The 17,284-nt window shown below is 32.0% G+C and overlaps 1 protein-coding gene across 1 annotated transcript; it reads right to left on the minus strand.

Annotated features, from left to right (window-relative positions):
- Positions 1-1,883: 1,883 nt before the first annotated feature.
- LOC124532151 lies at positions 1,884-5,502 on the minus strand. Its single transcript, XM_047106867.1, has 2 exons — positions 5,391-5,502; positions 1,884-4,796 (listed from the first exon to the last, which is right to left on the minus strand). Exon 2 carries the CDS (start codon positions 4,479-4,481, stop codon positions 2,388-2,390), a length of 2,094 nt encoding a protein of 697 aa, XP_046962823.1. The 5' UTR covers positions 4,482-4,796; positions 5,391-5,502; the 3' UTR covers positions 1,884-2,387.
- Positions 5,503-17,284: the final 11,782 nt, after the last annotated feature.

Genomic DNA, 17,284 nt, shown 5'->3' on the forward strand with positions numbered 1-17,284 from the left:
AGTCAAAATAAGTGACGTAATAACAAACTATGAAAAGCAAACGAAGCTAAGAAAGCTATAAGCTAAGAAACGAAGCCGGCGACAACTATTTATTTGACGACCTCCATGGTCGAGTGGTGTGTACACCGGGTTTCATGGGTACGCTACTCTGAGGTCCCGGGTTCGATTCCCGGCCGAGTCGATGTAGATTATCATTAGTTTTCTATGTTGTCTTGTGTCTGGGTGTTTGTGGTACCGTCGTTACTTCTGATTTCCATAACACAAGTGCTTCAGCTACTTACATTGGGATCAGAGTAATGTATGTGATGTTGTCTCATATTTATATATTTATAAGTCCTTCCCTATCATAGGCCTTTTTCATAGATTGCGTTGCGAGCCAACTGTTAAAAAGTACGCAGGATCTTTGTCACCTGCCGAGAAAATGTATTTGACGCGTTACGTAATACCTTGAATAGGGAGCCGTAAAAGATCGGCAGTACAGTTTGAAACTTTTTCTTGAAGGCTTTTTCTTCGTCACGAAGATTTCATGTTTACAGCGGTAAGCAACATTCTTGTTTACGTAAAGTTATTTTGTTTTGACATATATCGTATATATATATCGTATATATATATATATATATATATAAATCGCCAAAGACTTCTTGCATCTTCCCAAAGTACCACCCTACGGCGTCCACTGAATGTAACAACATTTCCAATGTTTTTAATGCATATATATGAATTTTATATCAGTATAATTTCATGGGTTAACGCAGAATTTCGTTTAAATATGATTTGTTAATATTCGATTTCGCAAATTTCCCGGTCATTTAGCGCATCCGTGCACCACCTAAACCATCTTATATCCCGTATATGTCCGTATACTTTCTATACACTGCGTGAATGCTCCTGCGTCCATCAAAACGTATGCTTAAACCGATTCTATATAATGCCCTGTATATAGTACAGAGATTACGTTACCAATTTTACATCCATCTGTTTTAGAATATATAGCGATACCGAATACTGTTTTTGTAATCTTGCATTCATCGTACTGGTCAACTAGCTTCGAACTATACTAATGCTTATACTGCGTCCGTAGCCATAAGTACCTACTATTTTTAGGTTTGTATTTAAATTGCATTTTAATGTCACTGCAGCTTAGTGGTTAGCGAAATTAAAAATAAGAGTGACAGATGAAATAAGTAAGCTGACCACATAAATGAATTGGTGTAAAAAATAATCAGAAAGATAATTATAGTTTTAGTATATATTCAAAGACAAATTTAGAATATCTACGTACGGGTATTGCCGAGTAAAGGTAAGTTTGTTTAAATTATAAGCAGGTAAGTTAGTGTAAACAGGTCAGTTAAATATACAGGCGCAGTGGCGTACACAGGTAAATAAAAAGATAAATCTTTAAGTAGCCAAACTCATAGAAACAGGAAGGCAATCACGCGTAGGTGAATACTTCTACCAGTTCTACCCATGTTTTTGGGTAGAAGAATTCACCTTCTTATGTTTCTTAAAGCAGTTGCTGTAAACAGGTAAGTAGAAAGATATATAACTATATATGGTTTGGTAAGTTAATGTACATGGGTGGGTTCAAAAATACAAAGAAGTTAATGCTGTATATAAAAAAGTTCCGGTTAATTGAAGTGTAATTTTTAATTATTAATTATAAAGTTCTTTATGTTTAATTTTAATTTGGTTTTGAAAAGATGTATAATAAATGTATGTAAATAAAAGCGTATTATAATATAAGTAGAATTTTATTTTCCATTTTATATACATAAGTAAAAAACTTTCTTAAAAATAAAAAAAACTGAAAATAACATAAATCACAAGGTAACCATATTCTTAAAATAATATTCATTATTAACAAAATTATTAAAATACTCTCAATGAAATCAACGTCGCTTTAATTTTTATATTAATCATTATTGATAATCTAAGACAAAAAAAACATAACTAACAAAAATATGCTAAAAGTAATGTAATTAGTCAACAATAATCAAATCACATTAATCAGTCTTCAAGTCATAATTTGATATGTATTACACAAAAGATACGAACACAAACCAGATATTTTTAAAAATTAATCATTGCTATACCCAGCCACTTTACTATTATTTTAATAACTCAAATATTATATAAATAAAAATCCACACATACTGTCTGAGACATTCAAAATAACTTATCGCATTTTTGGTTTCATAAAAGTCCTGAAAATGATTTTTTATAATATTAACAGCTTCCTAATCATCAACACCTATGTTAATCAATAGATTCCAATATTGTGGAACAGAAAAGACACTTGAACTGCACTCACATCTTTTCAAACACCATTAGTATTTAAAAGTTGTCTATCCTAACGGCCCATGAAGACGTCACTAATACGAATTCTTTCATTTCTTGGAGTAAATATTTTGCACAAAGACTTTGATCTTAAGCCAGTCTTTGTTGTGAAGGAGATCTCCGTATTTTTCTTTTAGTTTTTCACATTCGTGTCTTTTCGGTGGTTGACGATTTTTTATGTGGAGTTTGAAAAATTTTGTTACGACATTCTTCTGCTCTACTGTCCAAGGTACCAAGGTTCTTTTTTTACTTTTGTTTATTTTATTTTTGACATTTAATTGTGACATTTGTTCAATTTTCTGAAAACCGGATGGTCCAGCTTGAGATAAATCATTATGATTGTTTATTTGTTGAAGGCAATCAGAGTTGACGTTTACGATAGAATCTAAATCATAGTCTAATATTTTATCATTATTAATGACTTCTTCTTCTAACTCCTCATCCATATCTAATTCAATTTCGTCCAGAGATTTACCTTTGAAGGCATCTCCTTTGCCGTCTTCCATAAGTATTAAAAGTTTCGATATCTTGGCGGTTTGGTAAACGTCATCTGGTAATCGATACGATTTCTTATGTACTTCATTAGTATGACCCATGAATGTAGCTAGTTGCTCCTTATCATTTTCAGACATGCTAAATATTTGTGATAAGGTAGCCAAATGTTTTCTAAGTCTCGTAGCCGAGATTGCTTTTGGATTTTTGGCCCCAGATAATCTGGCATGCTTTTCAAGAACTTTGTAGCCATATATGGTGTTTTCATAACCAGGATTACCAAACAAAAATTGATTTGATGTAGTAGTAAAAAAAATATTTCTAACCGACAGTAATAGTTTTATGTCATCTTGAACCTCTTGACTAAACAGAACGGGTACTCCACGACCACGTTTACCCCGAATAACAACTCTCTTAAATTTCTTTACGAGTATCCGCTCAGAGACAGTGAGCGCACGATCAAATTCTTCATACTTATCAGAATTATTTTCACTTTCTAAATAGTCGTACAGTGTAATTCTTTGTAATTCTCCAGGCCTCCGCCTGTTCAACAATAAAACTCTACAATAAACAGTTTCTAAAAGTTCTATATATGTCGCAATATTTTGTAAGCCTTCTTTAATGCTTTTAGCCGCCTCCAAAGATCTTTTATTTAGGTATTCTTTTAAAATTTTCAAATCATTTGCTAAAGGAACAATAGTAACTTTATTCCATTTCTTTTGGTTTAAATCAGTCGCAGCTTGACTAGAAATATCGTACTTCCAATTTGACTCTATGAGGTGTACCATGGTTTTTAAGTCTGCTTCTGCTTTGCCTGTTTCAACATCCATATACGGTCCTTGTTTTTTTAATGCCAACATTATTGCTATATGGCAGCATTGTTTTAAAGTAGTTGAAACATTCATTGCAAACGTAGGTGTTTCAAATCTGTCTTTTTGGCTGTCATATTTTCCTAACACTTTGGTTGCCTCTACGATAATATCGTAATGATTTGGTCGAAGGGCACAAAATAAGTCATTGATGGATGGGTCAACCTTTTTTATTTCAATTAATAATTTTGCTAGCTCTCTCATTTTTCTTGACACAACATTTGCAAAATGCTGTTCTCGGTGAGTTTTCAAATATTGGGACCCGAAAGCACATATTAGGTAGTCTGATTTTGCAATAAGTGATATCTTGTCTGCCCTCATTCGGGGAAATACTTTTTCTTTGAGCTTTTCATCTATTTTTAAATGACGTATTAGTAAATTTTGAGCTTCTGATTGAACATTTTTACTTGACTTTTTACCAGTGCATTTTTTTTTATGTTTCCAAAGTAATCTTTTTGAATAAAATCCCAGACAATCTGTACAAGGTAGATGTTCAGTAAATTTTTGTTTTCTCATGGGCTTAGTAACCTCTTTGGTATTTACAAGGTAGTTACCTTTTTTGCGTAGTGCTGCAATAAGCTGTCTCCTTTCTAGGCTTTTCTTTGGTTTTGATATAATTCTTTGCACGTCAGTTTCATAAATGTGGTTTCGAAATAAATGTCGAGCAAAATTTAAGACAAAAATCTCACAGTAAAAGCAGTAGTCTCTATCTCGAACTTTATTAGTACTTCTGGGTTTTCGCCTTTGGATTATTGTTAAACTGTCATTCGAAGTATCTTCCATTTGAGATTCATTATTAATATCTGTCCCATTATTTTTTGCGAATTCTTCTGTTGTATAATGTGGAAAAGATACAGGTTGTAGAAATTTTTTATCGACAACATCTAAATTGCAAGGAGAATTACTTATATGACTAACTTCACTATAGTTTATATTTCTATGCGATGCTATAGATATATCAGATAAAGGAACACACTCTAATAACGATAAATTATTTTGAATACTTGCAGGTTTGTTGCAGGTCTGGTTTACCTCTTTAAGTATTGAAGATTGTTTCAATGTCCCAAATTCTTCTAGAAAAGAATCATCTGAACTAGTCTGTAAAAAATACATTATTTATTTATAGAATTACTGAGATTGCAACTACCTAACTTAATCGTTAGTATCAGTACAGTACACTACAGTAACAGCCTGTAAATTTCCCACTGCTGGGCTAAAGCCTCCTCTCCTTTTAAGGAGAGGGTTTGGATATTCCACCACGCTGGTCCAATGCGGGTTGGTGGAATGAACATGTGGCAGAATTTCGATGAAATTAGACACATGCAGGTTTCCTATGTTTTCCTTCACTGCCGTGAAGACATCACGAGATGAATTATAAACACAAATTATATATAATATAGAGTGGTGCTTGCCCGATTTTGAGTCCGAAATCATCGGTTAAGATGCACGCCTTCTAACCATGGACTATCTCAGCTCATCGTTAGCATATTATTATGGTATTAGTTAGTTATTTTCTATTGAGTTTTTCCATATTTTAGAAACATATAAGTTTTTTTATGCTATAGGTTGGCGGACGAGGATATGGGCCACCTGATGGTAAGTGGTCACCACCATCCATAGACAATGATGCTGTATAAAATATTAACTGTTCTTTACATCATCAATGCGCATTAGATTATTTTTTATACTTACATGTTGTATTGGTGGGGTGTAAATTGAACATGTATCAGAAAAAGAAGATATTGAATCAGATATATCCTGCAACAAACACACAGAGTTTATGTAATTAATTAATGCAAAGAAATAAAGACTGAATGTTTTACTGAAGACAGAGAATAATCAATGACGCAGCTACCATATAAGATCAAGGACAGTAGTAGTAGTAGGTTTCAAGATACATATAGTTAAGATAGACAGGTAAGTTAAATGTTACGGATAGGTAATTTCAAAGAACGGGTAGAGGAGGTTGTAGAGGTAAGACCTAGTAAATGGGTGAGTTACGTAGAGTTACGTCAGTTAGTGTTAGCAGGTAAATTAAGTGGAACCAATAGCTAAGTAGTTGTTACAAGCACATTTAGAAACAAGGATAGATAAGTTGAGAGAATGGATAGAGAGAGTAATGTGAACAGGTAAGTTCTAGAAAACGAGTAGTTCAAACGAGTTGATCTAATCAAGTAAATCAAATGATACGGATAGGTAAGTTGATTTATGTATGTAAGCTTTAGAGACAGATAAGTTGTATACAAGTAAGTTCAAGGACACGGGTAGCTGACGTTAGTCTTAGAAAAATAGGCTGGCAATACATACCTCAATTATTTTTTCTAGATTGTTTTCTTCACATTCTTGCTGGTTTTCTTTATTTTCGTGTTTTTCTAAAGATAAATAAAAATAATGTTTTATTATATTTTAGATGACGATTGTAATTATTTAACATAACTAACAAGACATATAAAACCAATATTGTCTCAGCTTAAATAGTTTTAATGCGACGCAACAGTTAAGCCATTGAACTATTGTACATTAGAACGTTACAGATATATTTTTTAAATGAGTATTCTTCCTCATCTGCAATAAATAGTCGATTATTCAATAACCTATCTTAAACCGTATTATACAAAATAAGTAAACAGTAGTTATATGGCTACCTAATAATTAATGTCTGTTATAGTAACATTCGTCTTCCGGATAATGGTCATAAATGGTATATTCACAAACAGGACACCAGAAAAATAAAGACTGAATGAGCCTTTTTATATCATCGCAAGTCATAGGTAGAACAAAATGTTCTACCATTGTATTATTAGCGATACGGTTGCCACAATTAATACAATAATTTTGCAAAATGAAATGAGTCGAATGCCAAGGCCAACACATTTTAGTCTTATAAAAGTATTTGAAATCACTTCTTTTAAATAATTGGTCCACATCAATTACAACTACCATTATTACAAATATTATTTAGTACACAAGCGCCCTAACCGACAAACTAATTTAAACTGAGCTCACTTAAACAAACAATGAGTTAAGAACATACTATGTACTTAGATATTAAATTTATAATATTTTTAATGTAGTTTTAAGTACTTACCATTTGCCAATTGAAGAATCCTTGCACTTCGTTTCATTGTGTTTTAATTTTTAAATAACTTTTAATAATATATGTTATTTGATAAATCACTGCGATGACAAATTTGCGTCTTACCGGGCGGGACGCAGTCTGTATTGAAAATTTGAAACATAAAACACAGGACCGCTTCACACCGCTCCCTCCGCCTCCGCTCTTACCTACACCCCGAACGGGCCCCACAGGAACGTCGGTTTCCCAATTTAATATTAAATACTGGACGCAAGATGATAGTCGTAAAGAATTGATAAAAACTTTAAAATATATTTAATGGGACGCAATAAAATCGGTAAATTAAACGCGAAGTATACGTTACAAATTATACACGTTACGATACCGCCCTCCAAATTCGGCGCGGCAGATGGCTGAACTACAAAATACGCTAAAAAGCATTCTAGTGATAAAATTGTGTCCATGCCAAATTTTTGTCCATACATTCTACTCATTAAAATACGCTGTTACAGCAAAAATGAGGGTTGGTTAATCTTGCATCCGTATACCGGACGCATCAAGTAGGTCGGACGCAGTATCATTGGTAAAAAGCGCCATGTAGGACGCAACATGAACTGCAAGATTTATATATATATATATATATATATATATATATATATATATATTGGCATATATCGTAATGTAAGTTATATATGTATATTGCGGGTTAGTTATATTCCAAATCAAATCAAATTAAACTTTATTCAAGTAGGCTTTTACAAGCACTTTTGAATCGTCATTTTACAATTAATTGAATCTACCACCGGTTCGGAAAGTAGATTCTACCGAGAAGAACCGGCAAGAAACTCAAGAGTTACTCTCTTTTCAACCGACTTCCAAAAGGAGGAGGTTATCAATTCGTCTGTATTTTTTTTTTTTTTTTTTATGTTTGTTACCTCATAACTTTTCACTGGGTGGACCGATTTTGATAATTTTTTTTTTGTTTGAAAGGTAGTGCTTCCCGTGGGGTCCCATTTTTTTTATTTTTTTTTCCGATGATGGTATCCATGTGAAAACGACATAAGTCTTAAATTTGCATTATGTATATGCGCGACAAATAGGTGAATAACTGAAAATCACGTTAACCAATTTTGATAATTCTTTTTGTATTATAAAATATATACTTCAAGGGTAATTTGGTGAAAGTTTGGTAAGGTTCTGAGCACAGGATCCATGACAAAGTAACGGAACGGAAGGGAACGTAACAATTCTGAGGAGCACGTTAGCGATACTCGATCGAATCTTTTATTTATAAGTTATTTGGATATTTGATGCACCTTCTGTAATGTGGTTATGTTTATGTAATTATCATAGTCGAATATTATAATCAACTAGCTACCCACCCCGGCTTCGCACTGGTGCAATACTGATACTAAATATACTACAGAATTTGTTTATATACGACATCACATCGCAAACTTCTAAAATTATCAGTGTTTCTTTACTATATTGTTCATGTATTATATACACAAACCTTCCCCTTGAATCACACTATCTTTTAAAAAAAACCGCATCAAAATCCGTTGCGTAGATTTATTAAAGATATAGGGACAGAGAAAGCGACTTTGTTTTATACTGTGTAGTAATGGAACTCCTATACGGCTCGCAGTTAGGGTGCGATATGGGGCAGAATTTCTTACTATATTTAATCAAATTTTGTGTATGTGATGTGATGTCATATGATGTACGAAATATAGTTGGTCTTTTTCAAAGTTTTTTTGCTGAGTTCGATTACAGCTCTTTCGAGGGATCCTTGTAGTTTACGCCGCGTGACGTATTAAATCCGCATTTTCGAAAGTCTATTTTTGCTTTATTCGCAAGTTTCCTTTGAAATTCTACTCGAAGTAGTTTCTGACTCATATAAACGGAACGCTTAACCTATCCATATTAAAAAAAAATAGTTAGTCAACATCAGCTTCACTTAAAATCAAAAAATAAATAAAATTTTAACAAAAAGAAAAACCGACTTCAAACAAAACACTATTTTAAAATAAATGAATATGCACGAAAAAGTAATAAAAATAATTGCGTATTCAACATATTTTTTAGAGTCTTCCTAAGTTAAATGAAATGAAAAATATTAGACTACTTAAAAGCCGATTAACGATTATATCATGTAGTTATAATTATTGTTATATTTGGAGTCGGTGTCAGCCAATAAAACTCTACAGTATATCTATCAAAAAACAATACGAGAATACTTTAACAAATATGTTTTTTACAAATTACCTTTTACACAATAATATACTGGATCAATCAAGGGGCTCGTATCGCTTCTTTCTTTTGATTGTTGGGGCAAGGGCACCGTGGCTGACACCGGCTCCAAATATACCAATAACTATAACTACATGATATAATCGTTAATCGGCTTTTAAGTAGTCTAATATTTTTCATTTCATTTAACTTAGGAAGACTCTAAAAAATATGTTGAATACGCAATTATTTTTATTACTTTTTCGTGCATATTCATTTATTTTAAAATAGTGTTTTGTTTGAAGTCGGTTTTTCTTTTTGTTAAAATTTTATTTATTAACATTAAAAAATACAAAGTCGTGTTAGTTAAATACAATTGTTTAAATTAATATATCCTGCTTGGAAGTCAACAGGTATTAACTCCACGCTTTTTTATCATCTATAAAATCTGGTATCGAATAATATGCTTTTCTACCGATGTATTTTTTTACAAACGATTTGAATTTACGAAACGGCAAAGTTAAAAATGTCCAAGACTCGTCTCTTTTCCCGCCTACAAAACTACAACTAAGTCGAATATACAAAAACGTCACGTATTCACAAATCTTAATACATCCAAAAAAGGAGAAATAACACAATTATATTCTCCTCTAGATCACATACATATGTTTGGGAGCTCTTGTAATTAAGAACCACTTGGGAAAAGAAGCAGTTATCCAAGACGATTTGATTATAATAATAAGAACGCTAGCGAGTTTAAGTAGAGATAGAGGAGCGATACTAAATATATCGATAAAATTTCGGTCCCACTACGCATCACTACATTAAGGATATCGGAATTTTACAGTTTCATGAAACTCATGCTCAAACTGTGAAGCGACTAAGCAAAGCGCTCGGACACTATTGAACACAGGTCAGTTTGACCGCATATGGCACATGCTGCGTACTAAAACCATAGTATCCTCTAATATAAATAAGCGTGGAATTAATACTCGTTGACTTCAAAGCAGGATGTATCACATGCATATATGTATAATTGTATTTTACTAACATGACTGTATTTTTAAAGTTTGAAAAAGAATTTCTTGGCTGTTCTTCTCGGGAGAATCTACTTTCCGAACCGGTGGTAGCTTAACTTAATGTATTTGTTAAATGACAATTTAGAAGTGCTTGTAAATGCCTACTTGAATGAAGTATATTTTGATTTTGATTGATTTCCCCCACATACAGATTTATCATCACTAAAAATGACATTCGAAGGCCTCCGAGGATATAATTACATTTGTTCCTTTAAGTTTACGGACTTAAGGAGATTGATATTTTAACGATCAGCTTATTTAATCGTATTCGATCAGCTACAATGAGAATATAAATTGACCCGCTTCTATGAAACGGCAAAAATAACTTAATTAATCAACAAATAATATTGGGCATCCTTAAAATTAAATTAATTTAAGCAATCAGCGGGTTAGGTTTGTGTTTAACTTTGTTCCTCAAAAACCTAACAAATTTATTTTCATTCCAACCGTGTGTATAATTCTGCTGACCAAATAATAATCATGTATAAGGATTGTTTATTTTGCAAACATACACGTTATCAAGAATACCAAATATGTACATGTTTTCTGATATTGCTTGATTTAGTATTTACTGACAAATTTCATACGACAGAAAAAGTATACTATGTCGTCATACCAAATGTTTAAAAAAATACAATTTAATAACTCGCCATCTTATTATTTCATACTAACGACTCGCCCCGGCTTCGTACGGGTGCAATGCATCACAGTAGAAGTTACTAAAAATGATTAGTATTTCTTTATAAAATTGTCCATGTATTTATTGTTGTTGTGGTGTGTACAAATTTGTAGTACATTATTTTGATATATCTAGTAGGGTCCAGATAGCGTTCACAATTTAAGCGCAACAATTATAAATTTACGACGTCACATTAGAAACTTTTAAAATTATCAGTGTTAATTAACTATATTGTATATGTATTATATACAAAAACCTTCCTTTCGAATCAGTCTATCTATTAAAAAAACCGCACCAAAAAACCAATGTGTAATTTTAAAAATCTAAGCCTACATAGGGCCAGATAACGGTCAACGACTTTGTTTTATACTATGTAGTGATAACGTGTCTGAAACCTGGACCTAAAAACCGAGCACAGCTAGAGACAAATAAACTACGACGCTTATAAGTTTTATTTGTGGATCAATTAATTGAACAGAGAAGTCAAATGTTCAAAATAGGTTACTAGTAGACGTATCAATTTACAGTGCAGCCGCCTCATTTATTATGTTAAACGAGGTATCAAATTAACTAGCGTTGGCTTTATCACGATTTTGTGTTTTCGACCCATGACCTAGCCAAGCGACCTAAAGTACCTAATTATAATGTAATGGACATTATTACAATATATACTGAAATAAGATGTTCATTTACGTCCCGTTCTCAAAGCCAGTCTGAAATCTAGCAATCTAATCTAAAGAAAAACAACAACAAAATCAGCCCAAACTTTTTAGGTCAATTATTATTTTTGACGACCTCCGACGTCTGGCTGTTTGTGGTACCGTCGATACTTCTGATTTTCCATAACACAAGTGCTTTAGCTACTTACATTGGAATCAGAGTAATGTATGTGATGGTGTTTCATATTTATTATTATTATTTATTTTTTACGGGATTGTGACTCGATATAAATTATATTTAAAGATCATGAGTACTCTACAAACAACAAATTAGTAATTAGTAACTTAAATTTCATTTTGTATATAAATATAATTCCAACAAATAAAAATGATTTATTCCTTTCTCATATTTAAATGCACTTACCTAATCTCTTTAAAAACGTTTTTCAAAGTTTGTCTGTGAGAGATCGGTTAAGCGATGAGACCTGCTTATTTGTTTATTTATTTTTTTTGTTACACTTTTGATATTCTTTTATATATTGTGTGTTTAAAATCCGTGACGCTATTTGTTTGAACAGACAAAAGAACCCTTGTAGCATCAAGTTGTTCAGAAAAGCCACACACATGGTGGTCACGACCCTCAGTAATGAGGAAACGAATAGGAAGAAGCACCAAGTTCTTGTTTTCAGACATGCAATCCAATCCTCGGACAATTCACTTCAATAATAAAATAAAAATAACTTATTTCATTCAAAATACTATTTCGTCAAATCTCAAATAAATCAAAATATAGATGATAAAAAACCGCAAAGTTGTCATTATTTGGTTTTCATGCAGGATAAATAATTATCTTCATTCAAATCTTTAAAGAAGTTATTGATAAATCTGGGACGTCCGTGTACGCTCCCGAGAAGAATATGCAGCTTTTTTTTCTCTCGTGAGCTTTAAAATATATTCTATCTGCATTTATTCTTTCACAAGAATATCTCATACTTTTTCGTTTACGTACAATTGCGATTGTGCAGATGGATGGGAAATATTAATTGATCATTATCATGACAGCGAAATTCGTTCGCTAATTTATTTCGCAGATTTTTTATCACCTTACTAATTATCTCACACATATATTTGTTTTTATTCCAAAGTAATTATCACTCAGAATGATAATGTTTAAAAAGAACCATCAAAAGATCTTGGTCCTTCCTATGATGAGCATCCTCTGTCGCTAGGACAACCGGAGACAACCAAAATTTGTTTAATTTTTTAACTAGACTATAACACGTACATTACCATATTATAAGTATACATCGGAACATATATTCGTTGTTAAATAAGTTGTATTGTTTAGGCTCACTCGAAACACGTGTGGCACAAAGTATCTGGGGGCACGAATGGCAGCCTATGGACCGCCTACAGCACTATACAATTCGTCGTGCAAAACCACCACTTCATAAACGACAAATTAAGGGTGAGTTATGATGACTTTTTATTAATAATAATTTTAAATAGGTCGATTTATTGTATCCACATTTCATTGTATTTAAAATTTAATTAACATATATTTATTTAATTTTAAAATTTAACTGTTTTGGGTTATGTTAGGTTACATTTTTGGATAGTATAGTCGCAAATCGAGAGGCCCTGAATTATAATTAATTGAGTTTACTTGCCTTAAAAACTCCAAGCATCTTAAACAATAACTAAGATTAATTGGAAAATGTTATATATTTTAGTTTTTCATTAATAACAAATTTTATTTTTTAGATATCAATGTCATATTTGATTTATTTTTTCATTGAAAACGGTTCAATGATAAATGATGTTAGAACATAAAAAAATTGGTATAATTAATCTGGTATGATCAATTATCCGGTACTGAGAAGTCTCTTTAAAATACAAAGGCATAGTACTTACTTTATTAATACAGCGATTCTCAGACGTTACTGATTGCTCTGTACTTCAATGGTTTCTTCGTAAAGTTAAGAATCAATAATTAGCTATTTTATATTTAAATTTCAAATTTTTTGATGATATTTATGTTCTCCCTTTTTAACATACCTTAAATGATTAACTCTTAAAGCTCTTATCTATTGGCGAAGACGCTATAATCACTGATGTTTTGCAACAAAGGTTTTACGGGCTAAAAATACAATATAACGCGTTACGTCCCCTAAAGCATCGAGGGTAATGTTCAAAGATTTCCCTTGCGAAAATAAAATTCACTAGTTTAATACGACTGCAAATTTTCAAAAGACTCGAAAAAAATTGTAGACTATACAATCGAACGAAGATTATTATTGATATTTTCTAATAAAGAAATAACAATGACCTAAAGTTAAAAACTGTAAATGCATAAATAATACTTGGAGGTAGGACTTTGTGCAAGCCCGTCTGTGTAGGTACCGTCACTCATCAGTTATTCTACCGCCAAACAACAGTACTCTGTATTGTCTTGTTCCAGCTAGGTGGGTGAGTGAGCCAGTGTAACTACAGGCACAAGGGACATAACATCTTAGTTCCCAAGGTTGGTTGCACATTGACGATTTAAGGAATAGTTAATATTTCTTACAGCGTCATTGTCTATGGGTGGTGGTGACCACTTACCATCAGGTGGCCCATTTGTGCGTCCGCCAAGATACGACATAAAAAAATATTGCGAGTAATTATCTATCCCATATTGGTTGTATACAATACGCCTTAAACCTTATAAAGCTTCTCAAAACAGTTTTTAATCTAACAAATGGAAGCTTTTATAATACCTGTATACCAAACCAAATGAAATAACCAATGGAAAATATAATCTCCAATACCTCTAATAAACTTTTGAGAAATTGTTTAGGCAACTATCAAGTATTGCATGTAAAATTTTGATTAATTTTTATCATACTCTGTATTTGTAAGAACAACAAAATATAATACATATATTTTATTTCACTGGATAATATATTTAACTTTTAATACATATATTTTTAGTTCATATTTGTATATATTTAAGCATTTAATGTTGTCAATTCTTATGTTAATAAATTAATTTTCGCTGGAAAGTTATTTATACAGAGGATTTAAATAGGTATTTACAAATTAAAGTAATATAATATTCAAATCATGATTGCGTAGAATTATATTGAATCCTATGCAGACGACAGTATTAAAGACCCATTATAGACTGGCCGCGCTAATATTTCTCGGAAAAATGGTCTCTTTCTAAAGAAAAGTCGCTTTGGGCCGCCCACACTTGATCCAATTTATACCTAATAAGAGAGATACGCTCTGTTTATCTTATCTATTCATTTTGAGACCCTTCCCTGCCACAGCCATTAACAAAGCCTCTTCTCCCTTTGAGGAGAAGGTTTTAGAACATATTTCACCACGCTGTTCCAATGCGGGTTGGTGGAATATACATGTGGCAGAACTTCTATGAAATTGGCCACATTTAGGTTCCCTCACGATGTTTTTCTTCACCGCCGAGCTCGATATGAATTATAAATATTAATTAAGCACTTGAGTATTCAATGGTGCTTGCCTGGGTTTGAACCCGCAATAATCGGATAAGATGCACGTGTTCTAACCACTGGGCCATCTCGGCTCATAACAAAATATATTTTTTTTAAAAAAGAACAAACGAACGTTATACGACATTCAGTGTGCTGATTTTTGTATTATGCATCAGGCTTAAATCTAACTTATGTACTCTCGATGACCTGTTGCTGTTAAACACACAAAACAATACACGGCTAACATTATACGTAAATAAGAATTATTTTATTAATTATATATGTTCAACAGTCGAGATGCACACAGCATACTAATAATTTGACGTATCTTGTGATTTCCTAAGTGTGCATTGGTGCAATATAATTTTAGGTTGGAATATTTCAATTTGGAACGTTCGTCTATTAATACTATGTCAATAAAATATTGATAAGGCCTATTACTCACTAGAATAGTTTATAATAACCGACACAATAAGGTTATCGATCTTTTATAGAATTCGTCGATTTTCATGTAGGATAAATAATAAGTTTAATTGTATTTAATTACCATACGTATTGTTTTATATATTACTTGGTAGTAGGGCTTTATGCAAATTCGTCTGTACTGGTACCACACGCTCATAATTATATTCTACCAACAAGCAGTAATTCTAAGTATTTTGTGTTTCGGTTTGAAAGGTTAGTGAGTCAGTGTAACTAGAGACACCGGCGCAGACCGTCTTAAAATATAGGTGGTGCGTTTATTATGTGAAAATTGTGAAATTTTATAGGCCGTTTATGTGTGCATTTACCCGTCCTATTGATGCAATAAGAAATTAAATAAAGGAAAGTCTAATTAAAACATGAATATCTTACAATGATCTAATAAAACTGAATTAAGACCAAAATCAAGACTAAGTCATCGTTGTCTTTGTATATATGAATATTTATACCCCCAAAAAACTATTGAATCAAATTGTAAAAGAGTCGAAAAATATGCCACCTGATGTGACCATCATTGAGTCGAGATGGCCCAGTGGTAAAAACGCGTGCATCTTAATCGATGATTGCGGGTTCAAATCCAGGCAAGCACCGCTGATTCATGTGCTTAATTTGTCTTTATATTTCATCTCGTGCTCGGCGGTGAAGGAAAACATCGTGAGGAAACCTGCATGTGACAAATTTCATAGAAGTTCTGCCACATGTGTATTCCACCAACCCGCATTGGAATGCGTGGTGGAATATGTTCCAAACCTTCTCCTCAAAGGGAGAGGAGGCCTTTAGCCCAGCAGTGAGAATTTACAGTCTGTTGTTGTTGTCGTTGTTGTTGATGTGACCATTGCCACAATACAATACAATTTTGTGATGGACAAAGACGAGCTTATAATGTGGTCTACCACAAATTTAATAATTCAAATAGCAAAATCGTAATTCTGATAATGTAATTATAGTTTACAAACTGAGATAAGTTAATGAAATACCTATACAACAAAAGTTATACGATTACACGAATTGTTATTTGTATGAAAATATAAATATATTAATTCCATAAACAATATAATAGAGACTCGATAAAGTTATTTACAGTTGTGTATAGCAATTACTTTCGGGTATTCCAATAAAAGTTTCATAACACTCGTTCTCTAATTGCTTTGTTTTTTGATTTACGATTTTATTTTTCATCGAGAGGTTCGAAAATTTATTTATTATTGGAATTAATTAATTAGCAGAATAATATGAATATGCAAAAAAATAATATTTGTCAAACGCTATATTATTTGATTGTTATATTAATTTAATTACAATGTAAGAGAGATACATCTTGAATTCATTAATGATTTCATGCGGCTATCTGTGCAAACGTTCGCGCATGTTTTATACGGTTTATTTACCCCGAGTTTCCTAGGTTTATTATTTGTTATTTAGGTAGGTAATCTAGGTTAGACAATCTTTAAAGTTCAATTGGCATCTCATCATGAGATTTTACATTTTAAACTAGTTAGATAACATCTTTATAAGTTAAATGAAGTGAAAATACAGAAAGTACGATGCACTCATTACATTACAAATTTTAATAAATAAATTAATCCAAGTAATGGTAAGATTTTCAATATATTACAAGTATTGGAACTATATAAATATGAAATTATAAAAGCTTTTGAACGTTTAAAGATAATGCCCGCTAATCTTGAGCATTTAATTTAACGAAAACCAAATACAATTCCATTACCAAAAAACACTTTAGCTTAATCTTTTCTAATGCTGGCACTAAAAAAAATTATAATTATATACCTTATTCTATACATTAATGTCTTAATATTTATAAAAACCTAGATAATTATATTATTGCATTGTTAACATTTTAATTCGACTACTATCGACCCGATC

Source organism: Vanessa cardui, chromosome 8 (genome assembly GCF_905220365.1).
Source record: "Vanessa cardui chromosome 8, ilVanCard2.1, whole genome shotgun sequence".
In the NCBI taxonomy this organism is placed as follows: domain Eukaryota; kingdom Metazoa; phylum Arthropoda; class Insecta; order Lepidoptera; family Nymphalidae; genus Vanessa; species Vanessa cardui.

Coding starts and splice junctions, on each gene's coding strand:
- LOC124532151 (XM_047106867.1), bottom strand. CDS start 4,481: ATGGAAGATACTTCGAATGACAGTTTAACAATAATCCAAAGGCGAAAA.